A 27,498-nucleotide genomic window follows, 5' to 3' on the forward strand; every position below is an offset into this window, starting at 1 on the left:
GGCATGTTTTGCTTGGAAAAGGAAGCAAGAACAAGCGATCAATGCAGGTTCAAATACTGCAGATCTTGCTCAGGAAGTGGAGGCCAATGAGGCCTTGAATATACTCTCAGGGGCAAGAATTGAAGAATGTTGGATCATGGACTCGGGTTGCTCCTTTCATATATGCTCCCACAGATCCTGGTTTCAAAAGTTGACAGCACACACAGGATCAGTAATGTTGGGGAATGATCAGACATGTGCTGTTAGAGGGATTGGAGAAATCAAGCTGAAGGTGAGTGATGGTAGTGTAAAAACTCTCACGGAAGTGAGGTTCATACCTCAGATCAAGAGAAACTTGATTTCTTTAGGGCTGCTGGAGTCCAAGGGCTACAGGTTTGAGTCCAGTAACGGAGTACTCAGGGTGACAAAGGGTCCCAGAATAGTCATGGAGGCCAAAAGAAAGAATAGCCTGTATTACTTGGTGGGTGAAACCGTGATCAATGCAGCAAATGTTACTCAGTCAGAGAGCCTGGATCTGTGGCATGCTAGACTTGGGCATGTGGGGGAAAAAGGCATCAAGGAGCTTGCTAGGCTGGGTGCAATGAGGCTGGGGACATCAGAGAGGCTCAACAAATGTGAGTCTTGTATTCTTGGAAAGGCAAAAAGGCTACCATTCTCTGGTGGAAAGCACACTACAACAGCTCCCTTTGTATATGCTCACAGTGACCTATGGGGGCCTTCTCCAGCAGAATCCATAGGTGGAGGTAAGTATTTCATATCTATTATAGATGACTATTCAAGAAAGGTATGGGTTTACATCCTCAAAGAGAAGTCTCAAGCATTTGAGAGGTTTAGAGAATGGCATACTAGATATGAAAATGAGAAAGGGTCGGTGCTGAAGTACTTAAGAACTGATAATGGGATGGAGTTCTTATCTACTGAGTTTGATAGCTTCTGTAAAATGAAAGGGATAAGAAGGCATAGGACCGTGCCAAGGAACCCTCAACAGAACGGGCTGGCAGAGAGGATAAACAGGACGTTGCTAGAAAGAGTGAGATGCATGTTGTTCTACTCTGGAATGCCAAAGAAATTTTGGGCAGAGGCTGTTTCTACTGCAGCTGATCTGATTAACAAATGCCCCTCTTCATCAATTTCTAATGAGACTCCTGATCAGAGATGGTATGGAACTTTGGGAGACTACTCAGGCTTGAAGATTTTTGGGTGTGCGGCTTATGCACATATCAAGCAGAATAAGTTGGAACCAAGAGCAAGAAAATGTGTGATGTTGGGATACCAAGATGGAGTGAAGGGATATAGGTTATGGAATATGGATGAAGGGGGTCAGAATATCATTGTGAGTAGAGATGTAGTGTTCGATGAAGGAGAAATGCCATTCAAGAAAACTAAAGCACCCCCTGGTGGTGACAGTAGCTCTAGCATTCAAGAGTTTGAGTTTGATGAGAAATCTGCTTGGTCTGATGCTGATGAGGATGTTGAAATCTCTGAACACCAAGAAGAAGGTGGAGCTTCCAGTTCTCAGTCAGATGAAAACACAAGAGGTGGAGATCCATCAAATCAAGGAAACAGAAGAAATCCAAGAAGGAATGCAGGCTTGCCCAGCAGGTTTTCAGATTATGATATGAGCTTCTTTGCTCTTTGTATAGCAGAGGTGCTCATGTTCTCAGAGCCTTCAACCTATGAAGAAGCCATAAAATGCAAAGAAAGTCAGAAGTGGATCAGAGCCATGGAAGAAGAAATAGAGTCCTTGTTGAGAAATGGGACTTGGATTCTGGTGAATGACCCAGGGACTCAGAAACTCATAAGTTGCAAGTGGCTATTTAAGAAGAAGCTTGAAGTTGGTGGAAATTGTGGAATGTTGAAGTATGGAACAGGATTGAGAAGGGAATCTAGATATTGATGGAGTTTTGCAAGGACAAGGTGGAGATTTGTGAAAGTGTGTCCGTGCAAACTACTGATTTGATCGAGTGTTGGAGCCGAGCTGCAGCTCAAAGAAGAGATCAAGAAATGAAGCTCGGTTTTGAGCTAGCTCGGCTAGAAAGGAGTTCGGCTAGAAAGGAGTTCGGCTAGAAAGGAGTTCGGTGAAAGGAGTTCGGTAAGCTCGGCTTACCGAGCTGGAACTAGCCGAGAAGAAGAAGGCAGAAGAAGGAAGCTCGGCTTTGAGCTGGAACTAGCCGAGAAGGAAGAGTTCGGTTTTGAGCCGAGTAGCGGTTATAACTAACTTTGGGAAATAGAGTTAGTTGGATTTTATTTCTTGATTGCATCTTGTATAAATAGCTCGATAGAGCTCAGTAGTGAAGTAGCAGAATTACACCATATACACACACACCTAGAGAGATTAATTCTCAAGATAGCGAGCGGTTGTGAGCGGTAGAGTGTGAGTGTGAGTTCGTTGTAATTGTAAAGAGTTCATCAATAAGATTCCGGTCATCTTCTCCGTGGACGTAGGTGGTTTATCACCGAACCACGTTATATCGTTTGCGTGCTTTATTTTCTCGATTACGTGTGTGAGATCAGCGGCAACGCAACCCAACAATGAGTTAAGAAAATAAAAATATTGTGCTACTGAATTGATAGATTTGTTATTTTAAAAGGTAGATCATAGTTCCATAACAACATGAGTTAGTCTAATGAAAATTACAACATTGAAGACTGGAGTGATTATGGATCCTATACTAATATAAAAAAATATACTACTATATATGTGTTTCATGAAGAACGAACTATTCCTCATTTTAATATTTATGATCCTATAAATCGAGAAAATCTTAATAAAGAAACTAGAGATATGTTTGATGTAAATTGGACTTACAAGATAAATGAATTATATGTTTTCAATTACATAAAGCTTATGCATATAATTCTAGAAAAATTAGCGACACTGAAACATAGAAATTCACAAGATTGAGACTTTGTTTTAAATAATTATATTATTAACAAAAGTAAGGAAACGCTTATTATATTCATTCTGAAAACTTTAAGATTAATGTATGACAAAAGAACTGTTTTCCTATACTAATTTTAATAATTTTTCTAAAAGCTTACTGAACTAAAATAATACTATATATTAAAAACATTATCAAGTCTGCATAAGGATTTGACTGCTGGTTGGTTTGGTCCGATCAATGAAACCGCGTTCCTATTAATTATCCACCTGAATTTGATAACTTTATCACCGAATTAGGATCTAACTAATTTTTTTTAAACTGTTATATACAAAATCGATGTAAAACTGTAAAACTTACTAGTGTTTTTTTTGTCGTCAATGCAAAAAATAACTAGAGGTAAAAAAACAAAAATAAATACCTCAACTTCTTTGGTGGAAGTGGAGAGAAGTTCCCTAATAAAATGTCATGGCTAAGTGGAAGTAGGGGTGAGCAAAAAAACCGGAAACCGAATATCCGAACCGAACCAAACCGAAATTTTGAAATTCGGTTCGGTTATTTCGGTTTTTCGGTTCGGTTCGGTTCGGTTCGGTTTTGAAAATACAAAAATTTCAGTTTTTCGGTTCGGGGGAAGAAAAAAACCGAAAAACCGAATAACCGAATTATATATATATTCTTTTAATTTAATATATTATATTATATATAATATATAATATATTCTTTTAATAAATTCTACTATATTATATATTATATGTATTATTAATTTTATATTATATATAAATATTCGATTAGTATTAATAAAATAAAATAAATTACACACATACATATATTAATATTATATTTATTTTTTTGGGTTTTTCGGTTTTTTCGGTTTTGTTCGGGTTTTTCGGTTTTTTAAGTTCGGTTTTCGGTTTTTCGGTTTTTCAGGTTCGGTTCGGTTTAGATTTTGAACTAAATTCGGTTTTTTCGGTTTTGGTTCGATTTTGACAAAAAACCGAACCGAAACCCGAATGCACACCCCTAAGTGGAAGTATGAGCCCGTATAGTTTTGGGCCTCATGAAATGGGATATGAACTGATCTGCTTGTTTTGGGCCAACTTCTCCACTTCATCAAGAATAACTAACTTCTCCACTTCATCCGGTGCATGAGCCAAAGCCATATATTTACAACAAATAGACTAAAATGTAGAACAAGGACTTATTGAGGGTAGTTTCTCCCAAAAAAGTGAAAAGTACTTCGAAAAAAACTAAACTAAAGTTGAAAAATCACCGGTGATATAAATCTTTGGTGAAAAATCCCTTAAATTTTGTTACAGTTTTTCATTTCCGTACCACAAAATTTATCACATTTTACTTTTTACCGTTTTTCGATAGTGGACCTCATATTAAACTACCTACTCACATTTTATTATAAAACTAATACTGGTACATAAAAGTAGGACCCATGTAGCACCCCGGAAAATTGTGACTTTTTATTTTTTTATTTTTATTTGATGGCTTTTTTTTATTAATGTGGATGTTGAATAAGAATTTCTTTTGTGGAAATTGAGTCTCTATGTGTTTGAGTTAATTATGTAAAATTAGTTGTTGTGGGTTATGTGAGTTAATGTGATTAAGCTTCCAATGTGTGAATTAAATTAAGTGGGATCATGCATATATTTCTAGCCATATTATTTAGAATTTTCGGCCCTCCTATCCATTGGAAATAATACTTTCTTTCTTGGATTTAATTAATTGCTTTGAGATATTTATCTAAATTAAATCCAAACCAAATTATCCCTATGCTATTCTACATAATTTTCACCCATATGCCTTTCAATTACTTGTGAGATTAATTTATTTGTTACCTATTTTATGGGAGTCTTTTCCTACAAGAAATTACCAATTTAAATCCTATTCCTATTTAATTGAGGATTTAAATATATATTTTAAAATACTTCCCTAGTCACGATTTCACCGTCTTTACTATCCTTAGTGAGGGCGGTCGTGACAACCCACTATCCACTAACTTTTTTAACTTACTTTCCATTACATTTTTTATACTCATGCCCGGTCGAAATGTGACAATATTTAAGGGACGATGGAGTATTTAATAATTTGATACCAATCCATAATTGAAGGACAAAAAAGATGTTCATTCACGTCTAAAACACCTTTAAGGGGGGGGTTTTGTAGCATTCGGTAGTTTAAGAACTATGTAAGACTTTTTTACAACCATACAAGTTAAAACGACAACCGTTTTTAGTAATTTGGCTATCATTATATTACTAGTTCATATAAAATTTCTTTAGAAAAAAATAACATATAAACATAGCAGCATGGAGTCGTACATGTGTGTAGAATATGCTTTTAATTTTTATTTTTGGACGTCACTCATTACTAATGAAGTGACTTAGGCAAACAATAACAATCTCTTTGTACTTCTGAATTACTCAATTGATATATTTGAAACGTGAAAGAATAGTATAGAGTCTATTTAACTCATTTTAATCTTAAAGAATGAAGAAAAGAATAAAAGTGTTGACTTCAGAAGCCCTGATTGTATTCCAAATTACCAAGCACGCATCTTTTTTTAAAATTTTTCTGTTTCAGTTTCCTATCAAATACTCAAATTATCAAATAGATGTAAACCGGATATGAGACGTATATGATTATATTTGAATTAAAACATGGTAGACTAAATGATTTTTGTATAAAGGGTGTTGCGTGTGGCCTTTCCTTTATTGGTTAAAACTGCCAATGCCTAAGTTCTTGGCTTCTGATACTTCGGCGGTTAATCTCCAATATTCGCGGTTAATTAAAACAATGGTGCAAATTAACCATCTCTCTCTCTATATATATGCAACTATGCAAGAATATGGATTGCTTGCAGAAAATGCATGAAGATACAGATTCCTATATCATTTCTTCGCCTTGTCCGAATAAAAATCTTAAACCATCATTCCGTCCAACAAAACATTGATGAACGTAAAAATCAAAATAACTAGAGATGATGAGCATAAGTTCAAGATTATTCCGCTACGGTAGCGCGATCTGTGCAGCGAGAAGCTTTCACAAGGAAGGAATCAACGTGACGTGGGAGAAGCCGCAGATCGGTTGGACCAAGCTAAACTACGACGGTTCGTGCAAATGCAAGACCGGGAAATGCAGCATCGGCGGCATCTTCAGAGACGAGAGGGCCGGGTTCGTGCTAGGGTACGCGCAGTCCATTGGCGAGAGCAACAGCACCATAGCTGAACTGGCTGCCCTCGTGCGAGGCCTTGAAATCGCCCTCGAGAATGGGTGGGCCCACGTCTGCCTCGAGGGGGATTCCAAGAGTCTTATCGACATTATTGCTCGTAAACGAGAGGCCAAATGCCGGCAAGTGCAGAGCCATGTTGAGCGGGTGAATTTTATCATACCGCAATTTGAAAAGTGCGTTGTGAGGCATACGTATCGGGAAGGGAACAGAGCTGCTGATAGATTCGCGCAGATGGGGCATAGATTGAAGAAGCCGCAGATTTGGAGACACATTCCTCCCAATGAAGTTGTGCGTATTCTCGAAGAAGATGCGCAGGGAAAAACCTTTCTGCGCAGAAGATAGGTTATGTATGTATACAGTGGCGGATCCAGGAAACTAAAAGTCAACAGGTGAAGTGAAATAAAACTTATCTCGAAATAATATTGTTGACACAAAACATTCCTTTGTAGTCTAATGATCCCAATTCGTATATACTTATGTAAGATCAGTTATTTAAGAATTGTATAATAGGGATCGATAAGTGCATTTTTTGATTCTAAGTTTCAACTTACACTTATCTTTAAAAACTTCCATCTTTCGTGTTTCTAAATTTCAAATTACACTTATCTTTCAAAAAAAAATTCTCTTTCGTGGTATTTTAAAATAGGTCGAGAAACCGAAAATTTGGCGATAGATTTAGTCACATAACTGGAGCCCATGTGAACTATATCATCAAAGCATCAAAGAGAGCACAATTTATTTTCCCAAACTTGACCGTTTATTGATGGATCCGCGAATTTTTGATGTGAGTAAATGCTGGTAGAGAATAAAGACTATGACACAAAGAATTTACGTGGTTCGATTTACTGAAGTAAATCTACGTCCACGGGAAGAAGGGAGGGCAAGATTGTATTGCTTGATCTGGGATTACAGCTTACAACACAGACTTGCTATATGATTTTATCTCTAGAGAGCTTAACCCTTTTCTATCTGATCTAAGTTCTATTTATACCTTGAACTAAGATCGTGGCTTGCATCACCACTAAGTCGTGGATGTCGTGTAGGTCATGGCCTAAGATCGTGGATGTAGTGTAGGTCATGGCCTACGATCGTGGCCTGAGTTGACACCACGTGGTAGTGGGTGTGTTGGAAGTTGTGGAAATCCAGTATGGGTCCAATAACTCCTTGTTCGGTCGAATGCTGAGACCGAACTGCTCTGGTTGCCGATCTGAGAGTAGAGCTTGATGCCGACCTGAGAGCAGAGCTTGATTGGTTGGCTTTTACCGAGCAGTAGGCTGAGGCCGAACTCTAGCTTGATGCCGACCTGAGAGCAGAGCTTGATTGGTTGGCTTTTACCGAGCTGTAGGCTGAGGCCGAACTCCTTGGTAATGCCGAACTCATACTCTTCCTTGGGCTTTGGGCTGATGGGCCGTCATTGCTGTTGGGCTTGTTTGGTACGCACCCCATCACTACCCCCCCCGAAGGGCGAAGTGAATCACTTCGGCAAAGTGAGTCACTTCGGCATTCTGGATAAAGGCAAGGGGGAGGCTGATGTCAGGGGACGTGCCTCGCATTAAATGCGACAGTAAAATCCGGCCGTTGAATCCTGAAAAGGTGGGATTCGAAACGGTGCGACGATTTTGAAATCTTCGCCGAATCTGATAAATACCTCCTTTCTTCATCATTGAAGCACTTTTGCGACTGCTTCTTCTGCACTCTCTCTTTTTTGCGAAAATTCTCTCTCCGCTTTCAAGAATTTCTTCGGACTTTCTTCACCTTCAAAAAGTAAGAAAAATGTCTTCTTCTTCTTCTTCGGAGTCGGGTAGCGGTAGGAAAGGGGATAAGGGGTCTTCTAGTCGGAAGGAATCCGGGGAGAAGACCGTAGAGTATTTCCATAGTATTTTGAGTAAGGATACTGTGATATCCCTACCCGAAAAATACTTTTTTCCTGGGGGGAAGGTGGTGGTACCTGACGGCGATCATAGGGCTGACTCCCCGCCGGAGGGTTACGCCACCGTGTACGAGGCCTGCTTAGAATGCGGGCTTCGTTTCCCCCTCCCTTCTGCCTTTATAGATTTACTAGATTTTTTTCAGCTTCCTTTAGGCCAGGTGACTCCGAACTCTTGGAGGCACTTGTCGGCCTTCGCTGCCGAACTCCGTAATTTAGGAAGGGATTTGTCTTTGAAGGCAATCCTTAAATTCTTTCAATTTAAGAGGAAGGGGTCTTGGTTTTACTTGATCCCTGTACAGCCCTTTAGGGCCTTTTGTAAAACGAAGTGGCCGAAGTGGCAAAACCGCTTCTTCTACTATGATAGGACCGCGGCTCCTAGTTTTCCCTGGAGAGGGCCGAAGTCCGTTATCCGTCATCCTCGGCCTGAACCGTTGGACGAGCTCGATGGCGAGCTCAACAAGATTCCCATAGTTAGGAAACAATACACGGAGTCTGAGCTCGTCAAGGGCGACGTCGTGTTCGACATCTCGTCTTCGGACGAAGAGGCCGAGGGTGAGGATTTCTCTTTATCTTTATGCTCTACTGCTTTAACGAAGAAAACTAAACTTGCTTTCTTGCTTTTTGGCAGTGTACATGCTGAACAAGGCTACCCGAAAATCTTCGGAGTCCAAGGAGCCGGAGAGGCCGAAAACCACCAGCTCGGCGTCTGATGCCGAGAGGACTCCGAAAAGGCAAAAAACCTCTTCGGATCCGAAGAAGCCGGAGTCGACTTCGGCAAAGGGGAAGGGGAAGGCCCAGAAGCCCCCGAGAGCGCCAGAGAAAGACGTGGTCTTGGCGCCTCCTTCGGAACATATCTGTGAGCCGTTTTTATGGCCCACGGACTTCGCCGAGGTGAATTCTCTTCTTGATTTTCTGGCCTTGCTTTTTTCCTGTATTTTTGTGGCCCCTTTGTTGACTTTTTTCTTTATTCACTTTCAGAGGAACGATATGCTCTCCAAGCTCGTCGCCGTCGAACTCTCCAAAGCGTCCAATGACTATGCTGAGATGCAGAGGAAGTTGGCGGCTGCTTGTCATCGGGCCGAACAGGCTGAGGCTAACTTTGAGAAGGCCAGAGCTGCTAGGATTTCGGCCCAGGATGAAGCTCAGTTTGCCAAAAACCAGCTCGTCATCCAGCGAGAGCAGACGAAACGGAGGGATGCTGCTGCCGTGGTTGCCCAAGGGGAGGCTCTCCGTGTTTACACGGAGAAACTCTTTTTGAGCAGCCAGTTCTCGGCCTTTGTCGGTAGTCTGGTAAGGCTAATTACCGATAAGGGCGAGCAGGGGGTCGACGTCGTGCTGCCTCTGTATAGCCGAGAGATAGCGGCTCGGCTTCAGAATCTGCCGCTCCTTGAGGAGCTCGCTTCATCTTCGGTCCTGCTTTCTGCAGACCGAGTCCGGAGTTGTCGAGCTGATCGGGACGAGAACCTGGAGGCTATCTTTGCCTCCGTGGGACCCGTTTCACCCGCTTCGACTTACCACGGAGAGGGTGAGGCCGAGCCGCTGGAGCTGGAGGCCGAAGTCGAGCGGGGCCGGGCATCCGGAGAAGGAGGCCGATCAGGAGGCGGAGGCGAGGCCGGCAGGATGCGAGGCCGAGGCTGAGGTAGCTCAGGAGAAAGAAGCTGAACCAGACCAAGGAGCCGGAGACGAAGCTGACGGAGTATGATTTCGTCTCCCTTCTCTTAGTCTAGTTTCTTCCTTGTAAAATGGCCTTGAAGCCCTCCTAGTGTAAAAAATTTTCCTTGTGAATGAAAAATTCTCTACACTTGTCTTCGTATAGCTTTTCGTACTCGCCTTTATTCCTGTTGTATTTTACTATCTGCTCGGTACAGCTGCCGAACTAATATAGCTGCTTTGTACTCAAGGAGATGGAGATACTTCACTGGAAACGGCTGTACTCTTCGGCTTTAGACGAAGCTGAGAAAAGAGCTATAGCCGATCAGACGAAGAATGACGAGCTTCTGGCTCGTTTAGTGAAGCTGAAGGCCGATAATAAGGACTTAGAGTCCGATAAGAAGGATCTGGAGGCCGAGCTGAATACGACCATTGCTGAGAGGACTGCGTACGAGGATTACATCCGTGTGCGCGGGGGAGTGACCATATCAGATGTTCAGAGTCGAGTTGACGAACTGTGGGAGGAATATCATGTACTCCGTAGGAACAATGTGCTGGAGAGCCCGGCTTGCCAACAAGTTGTGACATCACTGCGGCGTTGGGCTTCTCGGTACAACATTGTTCTTTCTCGGCGCCCCTCCATAGAAAGATTCCTTCGGCATATCGTGCCAAGAGATGCTCGCACTCCAGATCAAGCCTCTGGTTCCCTTGTTCAAAATCCTACTCCCAGTCAACAACGAACTCCGGAACAGCCGGAAACGTCAAGACGAGAACGGGCTCAGGAGCAACCGGAATCGTCAAGACAGGGACGGACTGAAATTCGCCGAGGAGTCGTGACTATGAGCGAGCAAGATCAGCAGATGCTTATTGCAGAGACTCTTCATCGCCGAGGTGTTAGGACTTCTCGGGCTCGGGGAAGAGGCGTTGGGTCGAGGATAGCATCTCGTCGACCTGCTTATTCTTCATCTGCTCGGAACAACCGAACTCGGCTTCCAGAGGATTTTGCAGATAGGTGGCTTAACTTCAGCAACCCTGGACAGTAGAATAGTCCTTTGTAATAGCGTAACGCCATTTCGTAGGGTAGCGGAGTTGTATGCCGAACAAGATTTGAAAAATGAAATTTTGTTTTCGCTTCTAACACTGTATTTACAGCTTAACGAAAAAATTTCATCGTACTTGTCCTCGGTCTTATGAAGTAAACTTCTTTGACCGGACTTGGTCCTTGGTCTTATGAAGTAAACTTCTTTGACCGGATTTGGTCCTTGGTCTGATGAAATAAACATCTTTGACCGGACTCGTCTTTGGTCTGATGAAATAAACATCTTTGACCGGACTCGTCTTTGGTCTGATGAAATAAACATCTTTGACCGGACTCGTCTTTGGTCTGATGAAATAAACATCTTTGACCGGGCTCGTCTTTGGTCTGATGAAATAAACATCTTTGACCGGACTCGTCTTTGGTCTGATGAACTAAACATCTTTGACCGGACTCGTCTTTGGTCTGATGAAATAAACATCTTTGACCGGACTCGTCTTTGATCTGATGAGATAAACATCTTTGACCGGACTTGGTTTGTGTTCTAATTTGGCGATTTTTGTCGCCGGGATCGAACTTTCCCTTGTCCTAATTCGGCGAGTTTTATCGCGTGGATCGGACTTTCCCAGTTAACCGAAGTGGTCTTATGCAGTAAACCTCTTTGACTAGACATGGTCGTCCCCGGTCTTATGAGGCAAACTTCTTTGACCGAACTTGGTCGTCCTAATTCGGCGAGGTTTATCGCGTGGATCGGACTTTCCCTTATTGCAGTTCGTTTCAGACGAAGTGCTTATTAAGCTGAATTGTGGTCTTGTATCCTCCTTGGAAGCTTGGACTCACAATCGTTGGCTTATTGCAGTTCGTTTCAGACGGACTGCTTGTTAAGCTGAATTGTGGTCTTATATCCTCCTTAGAAGCTTGGACTCACAATAGTCTTTAATAATCGATCTAAAAAGGGGATCAGTCTTTAAAGAACGATATACCTTGGTACCATTTGTAAGAGACGACAAGCACATAGAGACAAAACACATAGAGAAAAAATGAAAAAGACGAAGGAAAAAAACTTTAAACCCTTTTATAAAACGACAAGTAAAAGGTACAAGTAAAAAACAAACAAATAAAAACATGTACCCCTATGACCGGACTAGACACAAGACAGACTGACCGGACTTTTGTCTCTTACAAGTGGAACTTCTTGAGGTTGGAGACGTGCCATGTTCGGGGTACTTGTTCTCCTGACATGTGAGTCAATTTATAAGACCCTTTGCCGAGGACTTCTGACACCCGATATGGACCCTCCCATGTGGGTTCGAGTTTGCCCAGCTTTTCTGCTCGGCTTACTTCGTTGTTTCTCAAGACGAGATCTCCCACTTGAAATTGAAGCTTTTTCACCCTTTGGTTATAATACCGGGCTACTTGCTCCTTATACTTGGCTGCTTTTATGCACGCCAATTCTCTTCTTTCTTCGGCGAGATCTAGTTCTGCTCTCAGTCCGTCGTCATTCATTTCTGAGGAAAAATTTAGAGTTCGGGGACTGGGTACGCCGATCTCCACCGGAATTACGGCTTCAGTGCCGTACACCAGACTATACGGAGTTTCACCGTTGGAGGTTTTGGGTGTAGTTCGGTAGGACCATAGGACTTGAGGGAGATTTTCTACCCATTGTCCTTTGGCTTGTTCTAACCGAGCTTTTAACCCTTTCACCAGAATCCGGTTCGTTACTTCCGTTTGTCCGTTTGCTTGGGGATGGGAGACCGAAGTGAACCGCTGTTGAATGTTCAGCTCTTGGCACCAATTCTTGAACGTCTTGTCGGTGAACTGAGTCCCATTATCCGAGATGAGGATGTGGGGTATGCCAAATCGGCACACTATGTTCTTCCAGACGAAGTCCAATGCCTTTGAGCTCGTTATCGTAGCTAATGGTTCAGCTTCCACCCACTTCGTGAAGTAGTCCACGGCAACGATAAGGAATTTCATTTGCCGAGGAGCTTGAGGAAGTGGTCCCACTATGTCTATGCCCCATTGCATGAAAGGCCAAGGGCTTTGCATAGTGTATAGATCGGTCTGCGGCATCCTTGGGACATTTGCATGAATTTGGCACTTCGTACACTTCTTGACGAGCTGCACTGCCTCTTGTACCATGGTTGGCCAATAATATCCCCATCTCAGAACTTTTTTAGCTAAAGCTCTGGCTCCGATGTGGCTACCGCACGATCCTTCATGAACTTCTCTGAGGATGTAGTCCGTCTCTTCTGGTCCTACGCACCGCAATAACGGCTGGAGGTAAGACTTTCTAAAGAGGACTCCTTCATGAAGTTCGTACCGAAGTGCTCGGCACGTGATCTTCCGAGCTTCTCTCTTATCCTCGGGCAATTGTCCTTGATTCAGATACTGCAAGATCGGCGTCATCCAGTTCGGCGAGCTGGATACTGAATGTACCTCGGCTTCATCAATGCTTCGATGCATTAATTCTTCCGCCTTTGAGCTCGGATCTGAGGCCAACTTACTTAAGGCATCTGCTCGGCTATTTTCCGCTCTGGGAATGCGGATTATCCGAAAATAGGAGAAACTTCGGCTGATGCTTTGCGCTTTGTCCAAATACTTCTTCATTCTCTCGTCACGAGCTTCACTTGTACCCAACATGTGATTTACTATGACTTGTGAATCACAATGGACTTTGAGAGATTTGACGAGCAGACTTTGCGCTAACTGGAGTCCGGCCAGGAGGGCTTCGTACTCGGCTTCATTATTAGTAGTGGGGAATAGGAAACGAAGTGAGTAGGTTACCTCGTGTCCGTCGGGAGCGACAAGTAAAATACCAGCTCCACTTCCCATCTTGTTTGAAGCTCCATCTACGAATCCGCTCCAGCAGTCCGGCGGCTCTACTTCGGATTCCAAGGGCAGTGCTAGTTCGGCATTGGCAGAATTCTTCTGTTCGGCAATAACAGGAATTGCTTGATCGAACTTTGCTTCTGCAAGAAAATCTGCCAAGGCTTGTCCCTTGATGGCTTTCCGAGGTAGATATTCAATTGTGTGCTCTCCCAACTCTATAGCCCACTTGGCGATTCTGCCTGATGCTTCTGGTTTGGTCAACACTTGCCGAAGTGGCAGATCAGTTAAGACGCATACCTTGTGAGCATAGAAGTATGGCCGCAGTCTCCTTGCTGCATTTACTAATGCCAGAGCAATCTTTTCCAGAGGTTGATACCTGGTTTCTGGACCTCTTAATGCTCGGCTTGTAAAATAGATGGGAAGCTGCTTTAGGCCTTCTTCTCGTACAAGCACCGCGCTGATGGTTTGATCCGATGCCGCTAAGTATAAGAATATTACTTCGGCTTCGGTTGGAGCAGAGAGAATAGGAAGCTCGGCTAGGTAACTTTTGAGCTCGTCAAAGGCCTTTTTCTGCTCGGCTCCCCACTCGAACTTTGGTGCCTTTTTCAACACCTTGAAGAACGGCAGTTGCTTTTCGGCTGCTTGGGAAAGGAATCGATTCAGTGCGGCTAGACATCCGGTTAGCCTTTGCACGTCATGTATGGACTTCGGCATTGCCATGTTCTGAACGACTTGAACTTTTGAGGGGTTTGCCTTGAGTCCGTCCTTTGAAACCCAACAACCCAGAAACTTTCCCGAATCTACCAAAAAGGTACACTTTTGGGGATTAAGTTTGAGGTTGGCTTTCTTGAGCACGTTGAGAGTGGACTTGAGGTTGTGCTCGTACTCCGAAGCGCTTTTGCTTTTGACGACTATATCGTCAACATACACTTCGACCTCCTTTCCAATCAGGTGCCGAAAAAGCTTGTCTACCATCCTTTGATAAGTGGCTCCGGCATTCTTTAAACCGAATGGCATCTTTTTAAAAGCGAAAATGCCGAAATCAGTAATGAAGGCCGTTTTTGAAGCGTCAATCTCATCCATTAAGACTTGGTGGTAGCCTTTGTACAAATCAAGAAAACAGAAAATTTCGAAGCCGATCAAAGCTTCTACTTTTTTATCTATGTTCGGAAGGGGATAGCAATCTTTGGGACAGTGCTTATTTAGATCGGTGAAATCTATGCACATCCGCCATCCTCCTTCCTTTTTCTTGATCATGACAGGATTGGCCACCCACGAAGGATACTTCACTTCGAATAACACATCCGCTCTCAGTAATTGGCGGACTTCGTCATGGATGACTTGATTTCTTTCTGCCGCAAAGAGTCTTTGCTTCTGTTTTATAGGCCGGACCGAAGGATCAATATTTAAACGATGAGTGATTACCTCGGGGGGCACTCCGGTCATGTCCAACGGAGACCATGCAAAGACGTCTTTGTACTCCTTGAGGAGCTGGATGGTTTTTTCCCGAAGTAGAGGCGTTCCCGCGAAGCCGATCTTAACCGTTCTGGATGGATCGTCTTCGTACAGCTGAACTGTCATCGAATTCGGCTCCGGTATGACTTCGGTCATTGCCTCTGACTCCGGCTGCTGTGATTGCTATGCTTGGTGGTGCCGATCTGAATGCTCGGCACTTCTAAGCGCAATTTGCAGACATTCCTTTGCTCTCTTTTGGTCACATCGGATGACCGCTATCCCTCCTTTAGTAGGGATCTTGATGGTGAGGTGATAAGTGGAGCAAATGGCCCGAACTGTGTTGAGCCAGTCTCTTCCCAGGATGACGTTGTACGGGGACCGAGCTTTCACCACGAAAAACTCAATCATCGTACTGGAGCTAGTAGGCGCTTTCCCCACCGTGATCGGAAGGCTGATAATACCTTCAGGGCGGGTGTCCTCCTGGGCGAAGCTCTTCAGGGGAAGCGGAGCCGGACTGAGCCGAGCTGGGTCCACTTCTAGTTTGTCGAAGCACTCTTTAAAAAGAATGCTGACTGACGCTCCTGTATCCACAAACACCCTGTGGATCAGTTTGTTTGCCACTCCGGCTTGGATGACAATGGCGTCTTGGTGAGGAGAGATGGCCGGGACGGGATCAGCAGCCGAGAACGTAATCACTTCGTCCTGCTTCAGCCTTTTATGCGTTGGCTCCTCTCGATTGGAGCCTCTGCGTTCTGACTTCAGGGACGACTTGGTCTTCCCGGCAGGGAGAGCGTCAATAGTCAGGATTACTCCATCATATTGCGGCTCGTCATCGTCTTCGGGATCCGGCTGCCTTTTCGGATCCTGAGGAGCGCAGTTCGCACCTCTCTGCTTCTTATTCTTCTTTGACTGCTTGCTTTGGTATTTCTTCAATGTCCCTGCCCTCACAAGAACATCGATACCTGCAGCCAAGTTTCTGCACTCCTCGGTATCGTGACCGTGGTCTTGATGGTAGGAGCAGTAGTTATCCTGGGGTCGGCGCGCGGCTGATTTCGTCATCCGCTTTGGCTTTTCGAACAGGTCAGAGTGCAGTTCGAAAATTTCCGCTCTCGGCTTGTTCAGCGGTACGAACTGAGCGGGCGGCTTCTCGGGATTGAGACGGGGGCCCAATCTGTCTTGCACCGGAGTCCTTTGAATCCTTTCAAAAGGAGTTCGGCGAGGATGTCCCTGATCGCCAAAAGGAGTTCGGCGAGGATGTCCCTGATCGCTATGATCGGGCTTCCTCCTGTCTCCTCGGGACGATGAGCTGTCTAACGACCGTTTGCGACGGTCTGCCTCATCGGCCCGGGAGTACTGGTCCGCAATGTCCCACATTTCCTGAGCTGTCTGCGGACCGCACTCAACGAGCTTCCTGTAGAGAGCTCCGGGCAGGATTCCATTTTGGAATGCCGAGATGACAAGCAGATCGTTGAGATCGTCTACTTGCAAGCATTCCTTGTGGAATCTTGTCATAAAGTCGCTGATTTTTTCGTCGCGACCTTGACGAATGGAAAGCAGCTGAGCCGAAGTGATTCGGGCTTCCGCTTTCTGAAAGAACCTCCTGTGGAAGGCATCCATTAGATCTCGGTAAGATCTGATGCTGCCCTGGGGGAGGCTATCGAACCACCTTCTCGCGTTCCCGATGAGCAGCTCGGGAAACAGCTTGCACATGTGGACCTCGTTGAGACCCTGGTTCGCCATGTTATATTGATAGCGCCCCAAGAAATCGTGAGGGTCCACGAGCCCGTCGTAAGTCATCGACGGAGTTCGGTAGTTCTGTGGTAGGGGAGTTCGGGTGATGTCGTCCGAGAACGGAGTCTTCAGTGCTCCGTACACGGCGAATCCGATATCTCGTCGGTATGGAGGAGATTGAGTTCTCCTGTGATTCCGGTACCGGGGAGGAACAGGAATATGTCGGGGTTGAGGATCCTTCTTCCTGGAAGACACGGCACTACTGCGGTAGTGACTTTCATGTCTGGATGAGGAAGGAGAATCCTCCGTTTTCGTCTTCGGCTCTTGGCTCTTTTGCAGGAAGGCTAAGAACTCATCCTGCTTCTCAGCCAAGAACAGCTTGACAGCCTCATTCAAATCAGGCTGCTGGGAAGACTCAGTGGGACGATTTTTGGAGCGGCCTGTTCCTTCGCCATGAGAACTGGTGGTGGATTTATCCCTAGGCTGTTTTCCAGACCTATGGGATGGATTGGCTTCCTCCTGGTTCTCACGGGCAGGAATACGGGTACTCTGCGATCTGGTATGCATTTTTTGGGTGGAAAAAATGGATCAAAAATTCGCTTTATCACAAATTTTGTTCTCTGTTTCCCACAGACGGCGCCAGTGATGGATCCGCGAATTTTTGATGTGAGTAAATGCTGGTAGAGAATAAAGACTATGACACAAAGAATTTACGTGGTTCGATTTACTGAAGTAAATCTACGTCCACGGGAAGAAGGGAGGGCAAGATTGTATTGCTTGATCTGGGATTACAGCTTACAACACAGACTTGCTATATGATTTTATCTCTAGAGAGCTTAACCCTTTTCTATCTGATCTAAGTTCTATTTATACCTTGAACTAAGATCGTGGCTTGCATCACCACTAAGTCGTGGATGTCGTGTAGGTCATGGCCTAAGATCGTGGATGTAGTGTAGGTCATGGCCTACGATCGTGGCCTGAGTTGACACCACGTGGTAGTGGGTGTGTTGGAAGTTGTGGAAATCCAGTATGGGTCCAATAACTCCTTGTTCGGTCGAATGCTGAGACCGAACTGCTCTGGTTGCCGATCTGAGAGTAGAGCTTGATGCCGACCTGAGAGCAGAGCTTGATTGGTTGGCTTTTACCGAGCAGTAGGCTGAGGCCGAACTCTAGCTTGATGCCGACCTGAGAGCAGAGCTTGATTGGTTGGCTTTTACCGAGCTGTAGGCTGAGGCCGAACTCCTTGGTAATGCCGAACTCATACTCTTCCTTGGGCTTTGGGCTGATGGGCCGTCATTGCTGTTGGGCTTGTTTGGTACGCACCCCATCATTTATTGAAAAATTCTTCAACTTATTTTCATTTATTGAAAAAGCTTGAGATTAAGAATCTACCGATGAAAAGATGAATCATCTCACCGAATTCTTACGGGAGTACTTTCACCTAAATCTTTTTTCCACCTACGTTCTCGGGCCATAATTTTCAACTTTTTTCTAAGATTAAAAAGATTAGTGGATAATGAGGATTTCATTAGAAAGAAAGAAGTTATCAAAAATAAAAAGGTACAATACTATGGGACGAACCAATATAGAAAAAAGTCTCTATTTTTATGGGATAGAATAAATATTACTCCCTCCATCCCTCAAAGTTTGTCCCAATTTGACTCGGCGCGAGTTTTAGGAAATTGTTTGACTTTGTATTAAAAGAAGGTGTGTAGTGGAACAAGGGTCCTACATTGAGGAGATTGAGAGTGTATTTAATGTTTATTTTTGGTAAAATTCCAAGTAGGACAAACTTTGTGGGACAGACGAAAATGGTAAAATGGGACAAACTTTAGAGGACGGGTGGATTACTGGATTATATTACATGTGTACATACATATCAACGGAAAAAATGATGTTATCAAGAATATTAATACTCCTTCGATTCATGTTTAGATAGTCAATTATAAGAAGTCAGTATATTCTAAATTGATCCTACTCCATCATATAAGTAAAGCCTATATGCCTACTGATCAATGATTGCCCAACACTTAATAATAAGCTTAAAAATTACAATAATATGCACGTGAATTGATTTTTCTTATACAAGTTAACCTAATAAGAGACGTAGGGATCAAATACATTTGAAATGCATGTGCACGATTTCTTCATTATTACAAGTAAAACCTTAGAAGAAGCGTGGGGGTGGGGTGCAACAAGAAGTTCCTCCCCCTAAAACTTTGTACTACTACTGCTATATTATCCAAATTGCATCAAACTGTCCCATTCCATTGGCACAAACAACTAACATCCAACCAAAATGACATAAAAACTTAGTATAGTTTCCAATAATTCTTCCATCTAAAATTTGGAAAGTACGTCTGAATCTCATGATGTCTGCGATCCTATATACTCGTGATAAAATATTAGTGATAAATTTGATCTTGAATTTAGTTAAAGAAGAAACAACATGAAGTTGAATAGTTTCCAAAAAATTTAAAAAAATAAATGACTGGGTTACTACTTACGAATAATTAACGTTTAAACAATAACGTAGATTAGTACTCCCTCCGTCCCATGCTACTCGCACTTTTCATTTTAGGCCGTAAATTTGGGATTGATTTTTTTGTGTAATTAAAAAAGAATTTTAGGTGTAATGAGACATCACTTAATAAAAGAGCTCTTAACTTAAACTAACATATTAATTAAATGCATTAATTCTAACTTAAATTATAAATAGTGTAAGGACTTTGTGACGAGCCGAAAAGCAAACGTGCGAGTAGCACGGGACGGAGGGAGTATCTTTTTTCTTGAAAAGATAGAAGTGTTTTTTTATTTATTGTCGTCATGACTCCAATCTAATCTGTAACCTATTGAATGGAAGTGATACGTCTTGCACGTAACACGTGGCGCTTCATCACCCAATTTAGAGGAGATTGAACCCAATCAGTATATTTTACTCCCTCCGTCCCTGAAAATTTGTCCCAACTTTCCTTTTTCGTCCGTCCCCCAAAATTTGTCCCATTTCACTTTTACCATTTTTGGTAGTGGACCCCACATTCCACTAACTCATTCCTACTCACATTTTATTATAAAACTAATATATAAAAGTCAAGCCCACATTCCACTAACTTTTTCAATCCACTTTCCATTACATTCCTTAAAACCCGTGCCCGGTCAAACCGGGATGAATTTTGGGGGACGGAGGTAGTAATATTTTCAACCAAAAATCAATGTATGTCGGAATCCACCACTTTTTGGGCCGATCGATGCCCACTGAGCTAATTGGGCTACCACACTATTTTGGGCTTATTAAAAAATTGATCCATATCGCTATTGCGCCATATATTGTAGTCGCATTTTCCTTTTTGAAATGTCTCACTCTAAATGTCACATTTCTAAATATTGAAACATCACTCTCTTTACTTTCCCACACCCTCTTACTTTATTATTTCAATTTTACTCACAAAACAACATTACATAAAATTCTATGCCGAATTAGAAATGTTCCACTTAGGACGTGTTCAGTGACTCATATTTGATTAGGCCAAGAAATAAAACTGGTCAAGAATTGTGTCAAGAGGGCCCACGACCCTTGTTTGATTTCTTCCGTTCAGTGGAGCTGATTTGGGGAAGAGGTTGAAATATGTCAATGTAAAGTATTGTCTAAAAAGACCAAAAACACCTCAAATGTTTCCTTTATTTCCATGAGTTGTCCCTCTGCAAAATAATGGCAACCATTAGAAGAGGTGAAGATGTCACCCCCATCGCCTTCAATTTCATCCACGCCCGTCTCCTCCACGCTGCCCCTACTCACCGTCGTCCTCAGTTCTGTTCGACTCATCTCCTCTCCCTCTTCTATTTGGTCTCTCTCTCATCTCCTGCATCATCGCTCGCCGCAACTGGTCTCGCCTCCGCTCCGTCGTCAGTCTCCCACTCCCTTCCATCTCGATCTCACTCTCCGCAAATTGGATGAAACTTGTTGCTGCTTCAATTCATATGCTGCGCCGGCGGAAATTGGAAAGTGAAGACTGGACTTTCTGGTCTTTGATTTTGGGGAAATGAAAATGATGGGGGTAAAATCATAATCTTATCTTCAATTCTTGGTGTCAGCCGCACTCCCAGATTCATAAACCACCTATTGCACAAGAAATGAATTTTGCATATTTCTGATGAACAGTGGCGGGCCGTTGCTCATTTCAAGGGCTCGCATGAATTATATATTGTAAACCGAACGCATGTAAATGGACAGAATTAGAGTCATTTCTTGGCATTTCTGACAGAGCGAACACGTCCTTAGAGTGCGACAGAGAGAATATATAAAAGTAGGACCCGTTTTTCAACTCATATAAATTTCTTAAAACCCATGTCACAAAGTGGACCACCTACTGGGGAAGGAGGGAGTAATACTTTACTACTAAATTTGTTCATATAAATTGGTCATATATTTTTTATATAGGATATACATCTAATTTAGTTTCTAGCTATTTAAGACAATTTTCTTTTGTCTCTAATGAGATGTATATTATTTCCACTAATAAAACTTAAACCATTTTTTCTTTCTATTTTTTTTATTAAATTTTACATCAAAACTCATATAGTGTACAATTAATATTATCTCCGTCCCACATTAAGTGTCACATTTTGCCATTTCGGTCCGTCCCACAATAAGAGTCACATTTCACTTTTACCATAAATGGTAAGTAGACCTCACATTCCACCAACCAATTCTACCACATTTTATTATAAATCTAATATATATAAGTGGTACTCATAACCCACTAACTTATTCAACCCACTTTTCTTTACATTTCTTAAAATCCGTGTTCACATTAAATGTGACACTTAATGTGAAACGAAGGTAGTATAGTTTTAGCAGTTTAGTATATTAATTAGGACTTCACGCAAATATTTTGTTCATACCGGCAAGTTATTGTTGGCCTTTCCTATGATTATTACTACTAATAAATATCATATACTCCCTTCCGATCCAATAAAATTAAACACTTTTGAATTGATACAAATTTTAATGATTAATTGTTAATAAAAAATAACCAAATTTCATTAAAGAAAATAAATTATCAAAAATAAAATTTAATTATTTTTGTAGATCTGAACAAAATAAAATAAAATCTATTTTTATGAGATAGTATAAAGTTAGTAATGTCTTCGTTGATATAGTTTGGGCCTATTGAATCAAAGTAGTGGTCATTTCTCTTTTTAGTAAAAGTCAAATGCATTTCATTAATTTACTTTACTCTCTCTTACTTTATTTTGTTTTCATCTCTTAACTTTCTTCATTTCCTTCTTTATTATTCCTTTACTTAACTCGCTTACACAATTTTTTCTTAAATCGCGTGTTATAAAAAACGCTTTCCCTACTTAAAATGGAGGGAATAGTAAGTATATACTATGTACTTCAGTATTTCTTCATCTTCATATCTTTGATTTTGCACCAATCTGCTTATCAATAAGAATTGAATAGATGTATCGAATTGAAATCCATCCCCACTGTAATAATTAAATCCAGTGAAAGAGTTACTATATAATTTGATGGATTAAATTTTATGTTTCTTAAGATTAAATTTTATGTTTCTTATTTAATTGTTTTCGTTCCTGATATATATAAACTATATTATTTTTATTCTAAAAATTATACACTATCTAATTTAAGAAATATTTAAATAATGCATTACTCTTACATATCAATTTATTTTCAACTTTTTTTTATTATTCACTACAATTAAACACTACGAATGATGTGAATCTCCCTATCCACGAATATTATTTTCACTATCCTTTCTTTTTATTTACATTAAAAAATTATCAATGAAAATACATATTTCCTTCAATAAAAATGTCACACTTGTGGAATAACATGATATTTTTTACTCCCTCCGTCATTGAAAATTTGTCACCTATTTCCTTTTTCGTCCGTCCCTAAAAATTTGTCACCTTTCACTTTTACCATTTTTGGTAGTGGACCTTACATTCCACTAACTCATTCACACTCACATTTTATTATAAAACTAATATATAAAAGTAGGACCCACATGCCACCAACTTTTTCAACCCACTTTCTATTATATTTTTCTTAAAACCCGTGCCGGATCAAATGATGACGAATTTTGGGGGACGGAGGGAGTATTATAGATTAAACGGAGAGGAAAAATATATTTTTTTATACTAATATAAGAAATATTTTTCTCAAAATGATATATGTCATTTTTAATTGATTAAATATAAAGGAAGGTAAAACATACTCCATTTTATTAGAGTATGGAAAAAACGAATACGAGAACGCAAACGATGTTATTAATTTCAACGTCCCGGCGCAGTCGTCAGCGTGGGTTTGACAAAGGGGCTATTAATTAATTTGGAGGACAAAAAAGACGAGAAAATGCACAACAGCCACACCATGATTTTTTATTTCTTCGAGTGGTCCCTACTCCGGTGGCCCCACAGCATCTGGACACGTGCCCGCCCATTTTAGTCAAACCCCTTCTAACCCATTCACATTGTTTAACACAAATATTATCATTACTTACTTTATTAGTACGTAAACAGATAAGGCGCCACCACGCGTCATCTCCTCTGGCAACTCCGCTGTCTGCCTGGATTGAAACCATCTTCTCGATTAATTTATGATTAATTTAAGTCTATCTTCTTCCTCTTTTCTTATCAACTTTATGATTAATTTAAGTTAAATGTCTGCAATAAATTATGGATCTAGTTTTCCACTTTAAGTAAGTTAACCAGACAAATTAATAATACTACAAGATATGAAGTTACTGAAAATAACAACATATAGTAGTAATTAATTAATATATGTCATCAAGAAAGTTGTAGCTATTCACAATATTAAATAATGACTGTGGTTTCCCTTTCGGTATCATTTCATGCAGACATGAAATAAATGGTAAATAAATTAGTACAAACAACATTCGTGTTCTTTATGAGGTTTATATGGTTTAGTAAATAAATACACAGAAAGTCGTCATAATTATATCAATAATTGAAGAGTCCAATCAATTTAAAATAATTGATAGACCTTATATGTATGATATCCAGACAAGAAAGCCAGAAAAGAAACTGAAATCGCATTATATAATAGTAACTGTGTGAGATATAAATTATGAAACAAGTGTTGGCTAATGCCGAGCACTAGAAAAATTTAACTGAAGTACAAGTTAAACTTGAACAGATACTAATTTACAAGAAGCATGGAACTTGAGAAACCTAAATAAAAAGAAAAGAAAAAGAAAAATGTCCACATCACTTCGCAATGATGGTAAAAGTTTAGATGAAATCGGCGACATCCAAAATATCCACCGGAATCTCAAATTTTAACATATCGCTGCAATAACTTTCCCTCTCATCTTCCGTGCTGCCGCCGCCGGTCATATTGTAAGTCGAACCGGAATTCAACGGCGTGGGCTCGACGATGGCGATTAGATGTTGGACAAAACGGATTGGAAGCTCAAGTTGTCGCTGCTGCAGTTAGTCTGAAACGTCGAAGTATCCACAACCGACTGATCCGACCCGTAATACCCATAGTTAGCCGGCTGAGAATAATCTTCCGGCAAAAAAACCGAACTTTCGTTTTGCTGCGAGTCGGCAAATCCGTCCAGATTCCGATTCTGATTATAGAGTGTGGTAGACGTTGTTGGAGAAACTTGATCGTTGCAGTTTGTATTTAGTTGATTTTGAGTCATGAGAAAGGCCTGCTGGTTTCGACGGTCTGAGGAAAGCAAGGAAGATGCTAACCTTATTAATTCTGGATTGAACAAAGGTTGCGTTCCTATTAATCTGGAAAAGTCGATTTTGGAGTGGTGGTGTTGTTGAGCGTAGAGAGAGGAGTAGTTTAGGAGGGTTGAGAGGTCAAGGAGGTCGAGGTGGGGGCTGTGAGTTATGGGGTCGATTCCCATACGCAGCAGCCGCTTTCTAATATGCGTGTTCCAATAGTTCTTTATCTCGTTGTCAGTTCTGCCCGGTAGTCTGCTTGCGATCGCCGACCATCTGTTTCAGACAAAAAGGCTAAATCAAAACTTTTCCTCTTTTACATAACTATATAATTCAATTTTTTTTTACTACTAGATCGATTATTGACCAAGGAACATACTTGTTGCCGAGGATACAATGAAGCTGGATGATGGTTTCTTCTTCCTCGAAGGAGAATTTTCCTCTCTTGATATCTGGCCGGAGGTAATTAGTCCACCGCAATCGGCAACTCTTTCCGCATCTTTGCAGACCTAGAAAAATGAGCTTAGTTTAGTGTGAATTCAAGTGCAAATTAAGCACTGAAATAGAGTAGATATTGCTATAAATGGAGTATATGCTAACCAGCATTCTTTGGAAGAGTTCTCCAATTTCCGTAACCATTTCTCTGTATGTAATCCATGAGTTTCTGATCTTCTTCTAGAGTCCAAGGCCCCTTCTTCAGCCCATTTTTGTCACAGCAAGGAGCTCTTCCCATAGCTAATACCTTTTCTATGAAAAAAATATTCAAAAGGTAAAAGAGAGAGGGAGTGAAGAGAAGAGAATGTGTAGGTCCCTAACATATAAACAGGGTTTGGTTGGAGGAATTGAAGGGAACTATATATAGTGGGAAGGTTATGAATAGAACAAATTGAAGTCAATAAGATTCGGTGCCGTCCCTATTACTCATATAATCGACGTGTCCCATAAATTTATAATCAACTTACCCAATTTCATGAAACCATTAATCTCGTGGAGAAAAAAAAAACATTTCCATACTTTTCATATATCTCAATTATCTAATTATTTGATAGCATCTCTTTTGTCGTCTATACACGTCCCAATCTCATTTCAATTTTATGAGGTAAATACGTGTTTTATTTGTTTTCAATACCATACGTTCACATTATACATAATATAATTATTACGTAGCTCTTCGGTTTTTGGATTCAAATTAGCTGCCATACACACAAAAATAGTCACGTAACCCCCCAGCAAAAATATGTAAATTGGAGCAAATCCAACTGCATGGCTTCGAATTCCAGCCGGCTTCATCGAGCCATGTAGAGCTATGGGATTTCTCGAACCGAGTACATATTTTGCTACTACTATTCTTTATTACTCTTTTGTCTCGTTCAACATCACCACTTTCTCCAATAACCCAAAATTTTAGGCAAGATTATCGAGTTTAATAAAATAAGAGAAATGATTGATGAATATTTAAATAAAAAGAGAGAAAAGATAAAATTATTTTTTATGTAGAAAATGGCATATTGATTGGGATAAATTTAAAATAAGCGAATGTATATGTTTGAATAAGATGAATGGGGTATTTAAATGAAGAAAAGAAATAGCAGGTGGGCCTCGCTCTTATCGTTGAATATTTTAACTCTAATAATAAATGCGTGAAGGAGTTGAGGTGGCATTTAATTTGATGGCCGCAATAATTGAGTTTGGCTTTTGCCAAGATATATGGCCGCATTTAACATGTGCTTCATTACAGTAACAAAAAGAAACTCCATAGTAACTAAGAATCAACGTAATATAAGTGCCTCACTAGAAAATTTTAGAGTATAATTATCATGACATTCTTTTCCGTTTACCTTATTTCATACAGTAATTTTTAAAATTTTATAATTAATTGTATATATGTATTTAGTACCATACAGTAATTAATAAGGTTATATTGAAGAGTTCTCTATGTGATTTGAGGAAGAGTAAAGATAAATTTACAAAAGTTGTATACACAAAATACCCTTTAAATTTTAAAAAGGAAAATACTAATTTACTTTGATTAGATAGCATCATTAATTACATATTTTTGTGACTAATTTGACATTATTTATAATTTTTTCATTATTCATTTATATTGACGTATAAATATGTAATTGAATTTATTTTCACCCTTACTAAAAGATAAAATTTTAGACAAAATATTCAACCATTGTATTTTAACAATATTTTATTCGTTTTATTTAAACTATCACTATGATAAGAAGATAAATTGTTCTTTTTTTTTACAAAGTATAAATTAGGAAAACACTCTTTTATTTGGAAATTCTCTTGTATTATTTTTTAAACCATTAATATTTTGTTGTTAATTTCTAACTTTTAATTTTGTAAATAATTATACATATTGGTTGATTATTCTATCTAAAATCATTAACAATATATTTGGTTTCAGTACATATTATACAACCTTCAAATGTATAGCACTTGTTGCATAAATTGATAAGATCATGAAAAATATTATTACTATATGATAAATAACAATATTTTCAATATTTCAATTACTATTTTAATATTAATTTTATAATTATTTTCATGGTACGTTTAATAATATCAAAATAAGGATGGTATGATGATAACAATATGTGGAACCCAATCTTAACATATCCTTTAATTATATGACTACCAGATAAATTAATATATTTAAATTATACGATAACCCCCACAAATTTTAGACCCATATTATAAAATTAATTTATGATTAATAATTCGTTACTCCCTCCGTCCCATAGTAGATGTCACATTTCCTCTTTTGGAAAAAGTTCCTTCTCACATCAATTATAAAGTTATATTTTCTTACACCACTTAACACACAAAATAGCATCTCATAAAATCCCGTTCCATCTCTCAAATGTGACATCTACTATGAGACGGAATGAGTATATTTTATAGTGCATCAAATGATACATAAGAAGTAGTTTGATGATGGAAGGTCGTCGCAATCGACGTCCACCCAGGCCTGTGACACACTATTCATGTGTATTAGTTAATATAT

General features: G+C 40.5%; 1 protein-coding gene across 1 annotated transcript; it reads right to left on the reverse strand.

Annotated features, from left to right (window-relative positions):
• Positions 1–23,815: 23,815 nt before the first annotated feature.
• On the reverse strand, positions 23,816–25,306 carry LOC121743176 (transcription factor MYB102-like). Its single transcript, XM_042136404.1, has 3 exons — positions 25,080–25,306; positions 24,859–24,988; positions 23,816–24,755 (listed from the first exon to the last, which is right to left on the reverse strand). The coding sequence occupies exons 1-3, from the start codon at positions 25,210–25,212 to the stop codon at positions 24,188–24,190; spliced, it is 831 nt and encodes a 276-aa protein (XP_041992338.1). The 5' UTR covers positions 25,213–25,306; the 3' UTR covers positions 23,816–24,187.
• Positions 25,307–27,498: the final 2,192 nt, after the last annotated feature.

The sequence above is a fragment of the Salvia splendens genome, chromosome 8, assembly GCF_004379255.2.
Source record: "Salvia splendens isolate huo1 chromosome 8, SspV2, whole genome shotgun sequence".
Taxonomy (NCBI): Eukaryota; Viridiplantae; Streptophyta; class Magnoliopsida; order Lamiales; family Lamiaceae; genus Salvia; species Salvia splendens.

Coding starts and splice junctions, on each gene's coding strand:
- LOC121743176 (XM_042136404.1), bottom strand. CDS start 25,212: ATGGGAAGAGCTCCTTGCTGTGACAAAAATGGGCTGAAGAAGGGGCCT. Junction 24,989..25,079: donor AACTCTTCCAAAGAATGCTG/GTTAGCATATAC, acceptor TCATTTTTCTAG/GTCTGCAAAGATGCGGAAAG. Junction 24,756..24,858: donor CATTGTATCCTCGGCAACAA/GTATGTTCCTTG, acceptor TGTCTGAAACAG/ATGGTCGGCGATCGCAAGCA.